Below are 12,459 nucleotides of genomic sequence, written 5' to 3'. Positions count from 1 at the left end.
TTTTTATCTTAACGTCTGTGCACTCGTCAAGCGCCCCCACGAAGCAGAGCAGGGAGTCATTTCTGGGACACTTGGCACTGAAATGTGCTGCAACACGTCTGGTGGAATCACAGGCATCGTCTAGAGTGGCCGCGTTGCAGCCGGATCACATTTAAAAACCAATTTTAAAGATGCATACCACCATCCAATGTCTCTGAGTGCGTAGTCTATCATCTGAGAGTGAGAGTGTGGGTGTGGTGTTCGGGAGAGGGACCCAAAGAAGCGCTGAGTCAAGTTATTTGGATGAGCAGTTCTCGAGAAATCAACAAGCAGCCCTACCAGAGGACGAGCTACCAGAGGACGAGCAATCGGCCCGTTCTAAACGGGCACTGCACGAGTTTATCCGAAGAAAGTAAAAACGCGCTTTTAAAGCATCCAAGAACAGAGAATCTTAGCTAATAGACCCCAGGACAGTTAAAAATGTACCATCAGGCCTTCTCGTTTGTTCGGCCCCTCTTGTTTGTAGTGCTGAACAAACATTTGTTGTAAGTGTAGTCAAACCGTATTTGTAAAGGCAGCTGTAAGATAAGGGTGCTTATGTTTAAAGCCACAGAGCAGATTTGGATCAGATGTACTTTTTTTTTTTTTTTTTTTTTCAAAAAGCAGCTTGATGCAAGTTTTTTTTGAGAACGTCATGTTGGCACATGAAACGTGACTACCTCTTTGATGACCTGTATACGGCTAGGGTGTTAAATGATGGAGGTAGACAAATCAAAGTAGACAAGCAGCATTGCAGATGGGTTCCTGATTTGCATGACACACTCATGTCTGACAGCGCATCAGACTAGAAATATGGAGCCTACTGATGTTAGAGGACGCTGTGTTCACATCCCCGGTCCTTTATCTAGTTGGTGTCATAATAGTGTGGCCATGTTGGGGGGGTCGGGAGCAGTCTCGCGTACCTTACAGAAAGCCAAGAGGAATGGAATTTCCTGGTCTCCTGTTGGCAGTGATGTGGTGCAGGTAAAATACATATTGAGTACAAACTGTAGGAAGGAAGTCGCACTTTATTACTAAAATGCATTCCTGTACAGTAAAGACACAGACATACAGTCATACTTAGAATTTAAAAATGTGACCCTTGCACTTGTTGTCACTCATTGTTTGCTTCAAACTCACACACTGGATCTGCATGTGTGCGACAGACTTTAAGTGTAGGAGTAACTTGTAATCACAGCATCCATTTGGTTTCAATTCAAACTGGCCATGTGGCTTTAATCAAGGGGGGAGAAATACTGAAAAAAATATTGAGAGCCACATTAAGTATCACAGCATTTATTTTGTTGGAATATTTACTTAAGACCTGAATATTACACAGCAAAAGTTCCATCAGAGTTATGGCTCTTTATGCATGTATGGCTGTCCCTTCCTTACTGGCATTTTAATTCATCGCCCAGCCCTACCTTTATTTCTTTGTGCACTGATGCCATATCCATTTCCTGTATTTATAATGTGACGCACGCAGCGTTTTCATGGTGTTGATGGCTTTGATCTATTTGCACATTGATCTCTGGCTGGAGCTCATATTTAACAACGTAACTTTCCCCCGTAGCACTTTGGCAGCAAACATTAGGATCCACAGAGCCACTGTCAACAATGTGAGATTGTCAGTCACACACGATAATAATAATGATTTCAGTAGGTTAATGCAGTGATACAATAATAACAGAGGCAGTGGAAGGCACAGTAAAGTATGACAGATCGTGTTTTGCACTAGCCTTTATTTGGGTTCTCTCAAGCTCTCATGGATATTAAAAACCCCACTCCAAGAAGCTGTTCAGCCATGTCTAGGAGATAAATTTGGATTTCAGTAATCGCATCGGCCTCGGAGCTTTGTAGTGGAATAAGACCATCAAAAACGTGCATACCCCGTCGATATGGGTCATTGACTTTTATGTCTGTTTCTTGCGCTCTGTCTTGCTGTGGCTCCCGTATGAGCAAGGAGCTGTGACGAACATTATTATCAGATGCCAGCAATGGCGTACAGGAGACATAACATTGTTGTTGTTTTTTTCCTGCGAGAGATGACTGAGGAAGTTTATTTTGCTTCCCTGAGACATAAAAAAAAATGCGAAGATGAAGCCGTGTGTACCTCGTTACTCAGCAGAGCGGGGGCTCTTGATCTCCGAATTTCCTTTTCTTTTTTTTTATGCACACCTTCCCGTACGAGCGTATCTGGAGCCGTTTGTATGCCAGGCTCTTCAGCAGCAGTCTGTAACAGCGACTACCGTCAAGCTCTTTTCTATCCCTGCTTGGCACAACATGCACATCATCAGTTCTAGGTCACTGTCATCTCACTGGACAGGAGAGATGATCCTGATGCCAGCAGTCATCCTACAAGGCATGTCACTTGTTTCAGACAAGCCAAAGATGCCTTTTGAGCCCTTGTCGAGATTTTCATCCATCCAGAAAATATTTTTTGGGAACACACTGCACTCACAGTTGACTCTTTCAGATGAGCTTCAGCTCTTACACGAGAAGTGGATGAAAGGGGATCATCTCTGTCGATCCAAATGAAGTCACACTTCTTCAGTGCAGTCATTTGAATGATGATAACCTGATGCAATGATAGTCACCGTCTGACTAATCAAACTGGGTCTCCGTTATGAGGCCTCCTCCTCTTCTCTGTACCCCAGACTAATGACCCACACCCTGCCCTGATGGGTGTCAGGAGGGATGAGGTAAGGGGAATTTTAAAGGGAATGGTGAGACGGGTGGGCAACCTCTCGTCATGTCTAGCAAAGGCTTTTGACCTAATATTTGTTGTGTCTGCATGTTTGTGTTCCAGAGGCCAGTAAGCTGGTGATGTCATATGTGGCAGCGGTGTGTGGGAAGGGCCAGGAGGTGAATAAGGTCAAGGAACAGCTGCTGCAGTCCAATCCCGTGCTGGAGGGTGAGTGAGCATCATTCACACTCAAGCTAATCCAAGGGGGCTGGATCGTCTGGAGCTCACATTTGGGGACCGAGTCTGTGTTAACAGGTTGACAATGCTGTCTCCTTTCAAAGGCTCCTCAAAGTGCAGCTTCTTTTGCCAAAATTTGGAAGACATGAATTGTCTTACATTGTAAATTTGCAACCCTCAGCGACCTGTCACCCACCCTGCATAGAGTTTTATGAGAATCTTTGATATTTTTGCCTGGTTTTGTAACGCGTAACAACCAGAAAAATACATGTCATCACCACAAAAACTCCTGACTATTGGCTAACGAACACAATAAGTCACACAGCAACTGCAACACTTTTAGATTTGGCACGTACACATCGACAAACGCATACACACAGGAATTGTACTGTCACAGACAAGTGAGCTGATCAGCACAATAACTTTCAGAGTTGTGTAAATACTGTGTAACACACACTTTTTATTCCTGTACTTCTCCCCTGTACACCACCCACACACACACACACACACACACACACACATACTGTCTCAATCTCACAGCTCAGTGCTGGCACAGAAACAGCTGTACTTTAATTGGGGGCAGTGGACAGGAAATGACCATGAATAATGAAGCTGTATACCCGGGGTTGGCTGCTGAAAAACCTGCACATCTGCAAGAGTTTAGCTCCCACCAATCTAATTGCCCTCGCACCGAAATAAAGGGAGAGGGGGAGCACAGTTATCGTGCTCCACACAATGTGCCCGTGTCATGCTCGCTCTCTGCGTCTCTCTGCTTCGCTTTCTTTCAGAACCTTTTATTATTTTCTTTCGTTGTTAACCAACCAACAGAAAAACGCACATTAATCAGCCGAGTGTCAGCTATCAAGCTGATACGCTAATGGCGCTGTGATGCATGACCCATAAATAGCATTTTAATGTAGAAATGTGGCCAGAAGCAATTTGAAAGTGCTCTGGATTGAAAAATACTGTTCTAAAAGGCTCATTTATGCACGCAATGTGAGGCGTAGATGTGCACACGTTTGCGATGCAATTTTTTTTTTTATGATCACACTTAAACACCCATATGGGGCAACGCTGTGTTTAAACATTATGTTTGTTGTTGTTTGTTTATGGCACACATTGAAGCATTTTGACTTGAATGTGGTGCGATGGCAAAGTTCAGCTGCTCCTAAGCCTGGAAAGCCGCGGTGCTTTGCCTAATCCACGCAGCATTATGGGGCTTCATCAGTAAAAACAGCTTTGACATCCAGACCCCTTAGATGATTGACAGCTAGCTGGAGTGAGGCACAATGTTAAGGATCATTGATATGTTTAGCATATTTGTCAACAAGCTTTGGTTTGTTTTGATATTATTTTGCAATAACGTTATTTCAGATGGATTAGCATGAATTATGCATTGTTTGCAATGTTTTCATCCTGTCCCATTTATGATTTTCAGCCTTTGGAAATGCCAAAACAGTGAGGAATGACAACTCTTCCAGATTTGTAAGTATCTGATACTGAACTGATAAACAACTGGTTTCGTTTAATTGGATGTTTGCTTCTTGAATGAGTCCTCATTTGGTAAACATTATGCACAGCTTGGATGTTTTCATTCAGACTTTATTCAAGCTATGCATCATCCGCCACTTTCATCTACGTTTTTCTCTTCCCTTCAAAAATAAGCCTCAACATATTTCTTAATTCCCTACTGCTGTGTCCCTCTCTCTGTTTCTTTTAATTTCTTTACACAGTGAATGTCTCATTCATGTGCTTGCGTCAGTCTGGCTTTCACTAAATTGAACATCTTGTAGAGATCTACAATGGTGTGGTATCTTATTTTCCTCTTTCCTTCAATTGGTGGAGTTGAATCAGTTCTCACAGTAATTCTGTCTAGACACAACAGCCTTTGTATAACGGCTTGATAGTTTAAGAAAAGACCTGCAGGCTGATGTTTTCTGTCGACTCATATCCTCAAGTGATTCATGTTGGTACGTGTTTCAAAGCAACAAATCAAAGAGTAACGTCCTTTTTAAGGGGATTTTGTCCCATGTATGTTCTAATGTCTTTCCCACATCATGTGAAGACAATACAGTGCATTGGATCTGTACCTGCCCAGGCACTGCTTCAGTAACAGCAGGCCTTGCACCCTTGATGTATTTCACTAGCATATCTTTACATACACAGAACAAGGCTTTTCACGTACACTGCTGTTCATCAGCTGCGGAGTGCAGTCCAAACTTTCATAAGGTTGCACATATTTATTTTCTGCTCGTCTCTCACTATAACATCTCCACGTGTTTTATAAATCGACTGATCGATTCCTCGTGACCTGCTGAGGTTGCAAAATGAGGAAGCTGAATAAATAAGATGCTTATCTCTATGGCAGAGATAGCATCATGATAATGTTTCAGTCCATAGGCTGATCCAGGAGAGGATTTATTTCCAGGCAGTGGCAGAATGAAAGGAGACGGGAGTTTTGGGCGTGTTTTGCTTTTTGTTTGCCAAGGAGGTCATTCTCACACTGTCTGGCTCGTTATTTTCAGGGAGGCTCGATCCAGCAGCTTCAGCCTGCTTCAGGTTCCTCCCTCATGACATTGCATCAGATTACCCCTATCACACACCACCACTTGTGTTCATGTTCATTTTTCTAACATGAATGTTTGTTTAGCTGGAAACCCAACACCATTACACTGGGTGTTGGGTTTTTGCCTGTTTGATTGAATGGAATCTTGTTATACCGGCTAGGTAGAGCAGGCTAACTGCCAATGTATAGTTCCAATCCCAATTTTAGGTTTCCTTTTCACACTGTTTCACACCTACCTATATTGGTACATACAAACTCAGGCCTGGCCTTGCAGTTGTAACCGGGAGTTCAGCTTTATAAAGGATTACGCCCCTTCTGTTTATATTTAGGTAATCTTGGTATAAACCTCTAGACAAGGACCTCAGGCCTCCGCGCTAGATGCCAGTTCATCAGAGCTCAATCAGTGTATCAGAGACCTGTGAATCAAAGTGTCACTTCATTTCGCTGAGTGCAGCAAGCTTATTGAGATTGGCTGGAGCCCGCTCACCAGTAAAGCTTGGCCTGCTCTGAGGACCGGTCTGCTATTAATACATCAGAGGGGCGGGGGGGCGGGGGGGGTAAACACACAGGACTCTGTGTTCTAGCATCCAAGTTTCAGATCGAAGGAAAGAGACGACCTGCAATTCTTTGTTTTAGTCCTCCAGTAGAAAGAACATGGCATGGTGGGGGGGCTTTCCCTCTGCACGGTTATTTCATAACAGTTTATGATTGGCAGCTGGTGCTGAGTTTTGGACCCAGCTCACAGTGTATATTAAAGTTCAATTCTACCTGCTGTATGTTCTAAACGTTGTGCTCTCATCCACAGGGAAAGTACATGGACATTGAGTTTGACTTCAAAGGAGATCCTCTGGGTGGAGTCATCAGCAACTGTGAGTAGTATTGACTCGACGATGTGCTTAAAGTAAAAGAAATATCCGTAAAATTGTACACGCCATATTTAATCTTAATCTTGTATCATAGTAGCCATTATTTTATCTTCTTCTTGTCATTTTCTTATCAACCTGACACTGATGTCTCCCTCCTAGTTAAACCGTACCATCAAACATACAACTCTGTTTTTATCTTCAAAAGTAGTCTCGGAGGCCATTCAAGTTTTGAAATTGTTGAGGTACAGTTACACAAAAGCTTTAGAATTGGGAAAGCTGTATTGAAACCGAACAGGACGCTCACCTCCACCCTCTCGCTCCTCGGCTCTTTTCTCTCTTATCTTGCTTCTGTTCACATTGTTGCGTCGGCGCTGACTTCTCCGCCAGAGGTCACAGAAGCAAAAAGAGGAGCTGATGGCCGAGACACAAATGAACCTCTGTCTGTTGGCTCGCATTAGTCCAGCACACGGGACTGTCTGTGAAGAAGAGCCACTGACATGTGACTGCTTCAGACAGGGCCGGCTGGCCTGCTAGACAGATGGACGAGGATGCTCGAGCAGGGCAAGCCTGGATGGATTTCTCCTCTCGGCTCATTATTTTCCCCTACACGGGCATCCGTCGAGCCCTCTGTGCTTCCTACAGCTGAGATTAGATAGCTATACTTTTAGAAAACCCAATCCTCCATAGCTTTAATGACAGAGGGGAAAGAAGATTTTGTCAGCCAAAGTCAAAACATAACAGGATATTGTTCCCATGTTGCTACTTCAATGTGTGTTTGCATTTCCAAGGGAGAGGAAACATGCTTAGGATGCTTTACTACAGAAAATGGAAAGCTGTGGCTCAAAACAAAAGCAATGAAAGGATGACTGAAGGGTTTGGCTGGACGTGACATGAAAGGTCACGTCAGGTCCCTTCGGATGCGAATATTTCAGAGAGTCGGCACAAGAGTAAATGAAATGCCACCACGCATATTAAAAATGTTCAATAAAAAGGAGAAATGAAGGAAGTGGCTCCTCGGTGGTATTGTTCTTGTCCTCTCTGCGTCTTTGACCACAGCTTCTGTATTGCTGCTGCTGACAGCCACTCAGTCGTGGATGTTGCGTTATTGATGTGCTGGCTCTTATAGAGTCACGTATGTGATCCATGGCCACCCGGTGCCACAGATTCACATTGAGCCTGACCCACCGCTAGCTCTGACAGCCCCGGGTCTCTGTGTAGGGCTCTCTAGTTGGTGTATCCACAGAGTCGGTGCAAATTGGCCCTTCTGTCCTCTCAGCACCCACAGACCGGTGAGTCACAGTTTGTCCAAAGATTGACAAAGCCAGAAGCAGTTCTTTTTTTTTTTTTTTTTCTTTTTTTTTATGGCTGGAAATTTAACTGTGTTAAAATGGCAGTTCATATGGATATTTTTCCTTATGTTCAGTCAGTTTAATGTAAACTCTTAAGTCTCCTAAAATAAGATGTTCTTAACTAGACAAATTGGATGCTGTTATCCAGCCAGACTGGCAGTGAAGAGGATCTCAAGCATTCTCAGATGCAGAGCTCTGCTGTTGGCCTTTAATTAAATCATACTGAGCCTAATGCGGTGAGCAGATGATGGGTCCCCTTTTAATCAGGTACTGCTGCACTTGGTCGGCAGCCTGGGAGAAAACACTGATGTTTGATATAGTGTGTGTGTGTGTGTGTGTGTGTGGGTGTGGGTGTGCGCACACACATAACATTAGCTTGGTCACCTTAGCAACTTGCATATACAGAAGTTTGAACCAGGAAGACCTCTGACCTCTATACAGGTGCTGGGCATCCTTAGTACTTCCTACAGCAGATCAGCCCCTTATTTACTTTTCAAGGACACGTCGGTGAATCACCACAGAAACCTTTCCCGTGAGGACTATTATTGGGAAATAACTTTTTGTCATCATGTGTCACTGTTTCCTTTTGTTGTCCCGTACTCTTTAAGATCTGCTGGAGAAGTCACGTGTGGTGAAACAGCCACGAGGAGAGAGGAACTTCCACGTCTTTTATCAGCTCCTGTCTGGAGCCTCCGATGACACACTCAGTAAGTCCTAAAAACACTGGAATGCATTAAATGGAAGCATCAATGTATTTATTTTTTTAAAGTGTAGATGGGGGGGGGGGGGGGGGGAACTTAACTTGAAGATTAAAGTGCTCCTGGATCTGAGAGAAATGGCAGCTTTAAATACTTAAATGCACCCTTCTTATCGCCCTGAAGCACGAACTGGGGTTGTGATATATTTAGCCTGATCGCCTGGAATAACCTCTGATCTCAGAATATGCACTTATCTGCTCACAGGAACTAATGAATCACACGTCACAGTAGCTAGCTGAGCAGTCTTGTCCAAAGGAAACTGTACTCACGGTGGGATCTTCTGTTGTTTACATTCAAACACCAGACTGGGATGGTTAACATGAGCATGGAGTTTGTGTTTCCCTATTTGAATTTCCTATTTTTATTCACCCCTGTCATCTGGAAGCACCAGCATGCCACTCTTACATAAACATTTTTCAGCAGGATTGCAGCTGCACACAACACATGGCTGATGCATTAATGACCCAATCTTCCTGCCTAACAAACGGTACAGAGAACAAAGGCCAGCCGAGAAACCGGTTCCCTCTATTTGCTTTTCTGTGGACAGAGGGCATTGTTTTATGTCCGGAACGCAGGAGAACAAAATAACGATCATTGACTCTAGCACACACACACACACACACACACACACACACACCCACACACACACACACCAGAGGGTCCTGATTCAGCTGTAGTTAATGCAGCCACTAATGAAATCCGACGCATGCACCCATCAGAGGAATATATTTCTCTGCTACTAAATAGGGGGGCTTTTAAGAAGGCCATTTGAGCTACCATAATAGTGTTCACAGCAGTAATTCTAAGAGCATTCACTGTGTAGAAAATCTGTTTGGTGCGGGTTGGACACATTTATTAAGTGCATGGGCGTCACATTGAAACCTTTTTGTACAGTCAAGTGATTATCTTTTCTCGAAGGTCCTTGAAAAAAATGCAGCTTATAACAATCATTGCAAGATTATTTCTTTTTTTAAACAGGCACCTCCTAGCGTGTAGTTGCGTAATGTTCATTTCATGTAAATAGGACTTAAATTGCCTTTAGCCAGCCAGCTTGAAACAAATGCAATTTGAATAGCAACCACGCGTTTTGTTTCACAGAGAAGCTGAAGCTGGATCGGGACTTCAGCAAGTACAACTACCTGAGCCTGGACTCTGCTGCGGTCAATGGACTGGATGATGCGGCCAACTTCCGGACAGTCAGAGTGAGTAGTACATACACATATTTGTTTGAATGATATTGCACTTTACCCTCATTATAGATTCTCCCAGATGATATTTTCAGAATCAGCCTAAATGACTGCTGGGAGAAATGATCTCCCTTTTTCTAAAATCAATCCTGATTACAGTCTCTAAACCTCGAGTGGGCTCTCACAAAAGAACAGACAAACAAGAACACGCACTCATCACAGGCGGCGGCACGCTCCGGTGTTCAGGACCGACTTTCCCTTGCATCATGCCGAGATAATCTAAATCCTGTACAGAGGGTAGAGGCAGTGATTTCTCATTTACTGTATTTCTCAATCGAACACTGCGCACGGGTAGATAATAAAAGTCCGTCTTCTGGATTGTGAAAACCCTTCACAACAGACTCCCTCCCACATGTTGCAAAACCAGGTGAACTTTGAACTGAACCTGAACTTGAAAGTGAACTAAAACATGAACTGCTAGTTTTACATTGATTTAAACACGGGCAGTTCCATGTGCAGCATTTACATAAATGGCAAAAAGGGTTTAACTTTTAACCACAGGAGACAAGGCAGCTGCTTCCTTTTTATTTAAATAAGTCTGTGCACATGCATTCAATAACTTGCCCGCATGCACATTGCCACTACTTGTTATCCTTACCGGCGGTGACACATACTGTAGGATGTTGTCGATAAGAGACTCTTTCTACTGCACTCTATTGTTTTCAGTCCTGCTCCAGCATGCTCCACTCAGCTACTGTATGAGCCTTTGCAGTCTGTTCTGTCAGATTCTACTTTACATGTTTCCTTGCGTTTCACATCCTGCTTCTCATCCCCTCTCGCATGGAGTTTTCTCAGTATTCCCCATACAGCTGTGTTTCACCACCGGAAACGCAAGGGGACATTCCCACTAAACAATGGGTTCTTGTCGGTTATATAGCCAACGGTGGCCCATAAACACGTATTTCTTCCCATAAACACGTATGAAAAGACTTAAGTACCACAGCCAGTGGTGGAACGTAACAAAGTAAATTTATTCAAGTACTGTACTTGTGTACAATAATGAGGGACTTTTACTTGAATATTTCCATTTTCTGCTACTTTTTTTTTTACTTCAACTGAAATACATCTCAGAGGGAAATATGGTACTTTCCACTTCGCTACATTTATCGGCAGTAAAGGAAGTTGTATTATATTTGGCACTGGGATTCACTTTAAGACATTTAAATATTGAATTGGGTAATTTGCAGTTTTTAATGGGAAGATGATAAGTTTAATGGGGTTTTTTGCTTGTCTCCTCTTTTCTTGCATCCCATGAATTATGTAAATCTAATGGACTCTTAGTTTAGCCTGGAGTCCCTCAAAATAGAGACCTCAGTCTCTTCTCTTGAATTAGAGATTGAAAAAAACATGGTGATCTGATTGACACAGCTTATTGGCGAGTGCAGCTCTGCCTTGTTCAATCTTTTTTTTCTTATTTGACTATTCCAATTAATCAAATGACAATTCTGTCTGCAGGCTGCAATAATAATGTGTCTGCCTTCCAGAACTGGTGTGTTTGCACAGTCACACACACACCGTCATTACAATGCATTTATAGCTTGGTTCCCCTTTGCAACCATGTGCCGATGTTTCTTAATAAGGTTCAACAACAGCTGATTTGTGACTCGTTCTTCTTTTTTTGACCACTTCCAGAATGCCATGCAGATTGTGGGCTTCATGGAGGACGAGGTGCAGTCGGTGCTGGAGCTGGTGGCCGCCGTGCTGAAGCTCGGTAACATTGAGTTCAAGCCAGAGTCGCGCTGTAACGGCTCCGATGAGAGTCGCATTAAAGACAAAAACGGTGAGTTTGACAGATGACAAAGGGGAAGCAAAGAGTCTCTCTTACTTCAAAATATCTCTGATACTATTATAACTCATTTCCAACTTCATTTGAATGATTTGGCATCATGATGTAGTGATGAACAACTAAGCTGTCTGGGTGTTTATTTATGTTCAGATACATGTCAGACAAGTTGAATGATTGGATTAATTTGACCATTTTATTTAGATTCTACTGATTTATTGTGAATATTTTTTACATTTACACCTTTTGACCATCATGACATACTGGCCTGATGTCGAGCCACTGCCCCCTATTGGCTGCTCTGATCTCTTCCTCAGTCCTCTCTCACCTATTGCGTATTTGTGTTTTATGATTTGCATGACACAAGCTGTTTGTCATCATTTCCACAGCTGTTCTCTTTAGGCAAATAATACATTTGCATATTTCCCTCCATGTCACTGGCATGACTCATCTTTTTCATAAGAATCACTGGCTTGTTGCACTCACATTGCATGCATCTGTATGCTCCCATTTAAAATATACTTTTTACTAGTCTTCCATCTCCACCAGCGTGATTATTGTGTCATCAGAGCCATAATCATTTAGTCAATAAGTATTATTATTATTGTAACGGGTAAGGTTAATGTTTGGCTTTAACGTTCCTTAATTATAATGCTTTTGTAGCTGTGACATAAAATAAAGTGTCACAATTATGTTGACTCTTATTTTTATCCCTTTTAAAGATTTGAAGGAGATGTGTGAGCTACTGGGAATCGAGCAGTCGGTGCTGGAAAGAGCGTTCAGCTACCGCACAGTGGAGGCGAAGCTGGAGAAAGTGTCCACTACCCTGAATGTGTCCCAGGTCAGAGGGAGAGTTACAAATCTGTATTGTGCCAATGTGTATCTGCCCTCCTTGAATTCACACACACACACACACACACACACACACACACACACACACACACACACA

General features: G+C 43.0%; 1 protein-coding gene across 3 annotated transcripts in view; it reads left to right on the top strand.

Moving 5' to 3' along the window:
* myo1b (myosin IB) overlaps positions 1-12,459 on the top strand; it is a 56,281-nt gene that overhangs the window by 25,596 nt on the left and 18,226 nt on the right. For all 3 annotated transcript variants that reach the window (XM_031858271.1, XM_031858270.1, XM_031858272.1), the window contains exons 5-11: positions 2,828-2,932; positions 4,380-4,426; positions 6,313-6,376; positions 8,331-8,429; positions 9,579-9,682; positions 11,360-11,507; positions 12,233-12,351. In XM_031858271.1, coding sequence (XP_031714131.1) covers positions 2,828-2,932; positions 4,380-4,426; positions 6,313-6,376; positions 8,331-8,429; positions 9,579-9,682; positions 11,360-11,507; positions 12,233-12,351 — 686 coding nt within the window. The remainder of the gene's footprint in view (positions 1-2,827; positions 2,933-4,379; positions 4,427-6,312; positions 6,377-8,330; positions 8,430-9,578; positions 9,683-11,359; positions 11,508-12,232; positions 12,352-12,459) is intronic.

Source organism: Anarrhichthys ocellatus, unplaced genomic scaffold (genome assembly GCF_004355925.1).
Source record: "Anarrhichthys ocellatus isolate YVR2014 unplaced genomic scaffold, GSC_Weel_1.0 scaffold20, whole genome shotgun sequence".
NCBI classification, from domain to species: Eukaryota; Metazoa; Chordata; class Actinopteri; order Perciformes; family Anarhichadidae; genus Anarrhichthys; species Anarrhichthys ocellatus.
The sequence above is the reverse complement of the archived record's forward strand: the minus strand, read 5'-3'. Positions and strand labels throughout refer to the sequence as shown.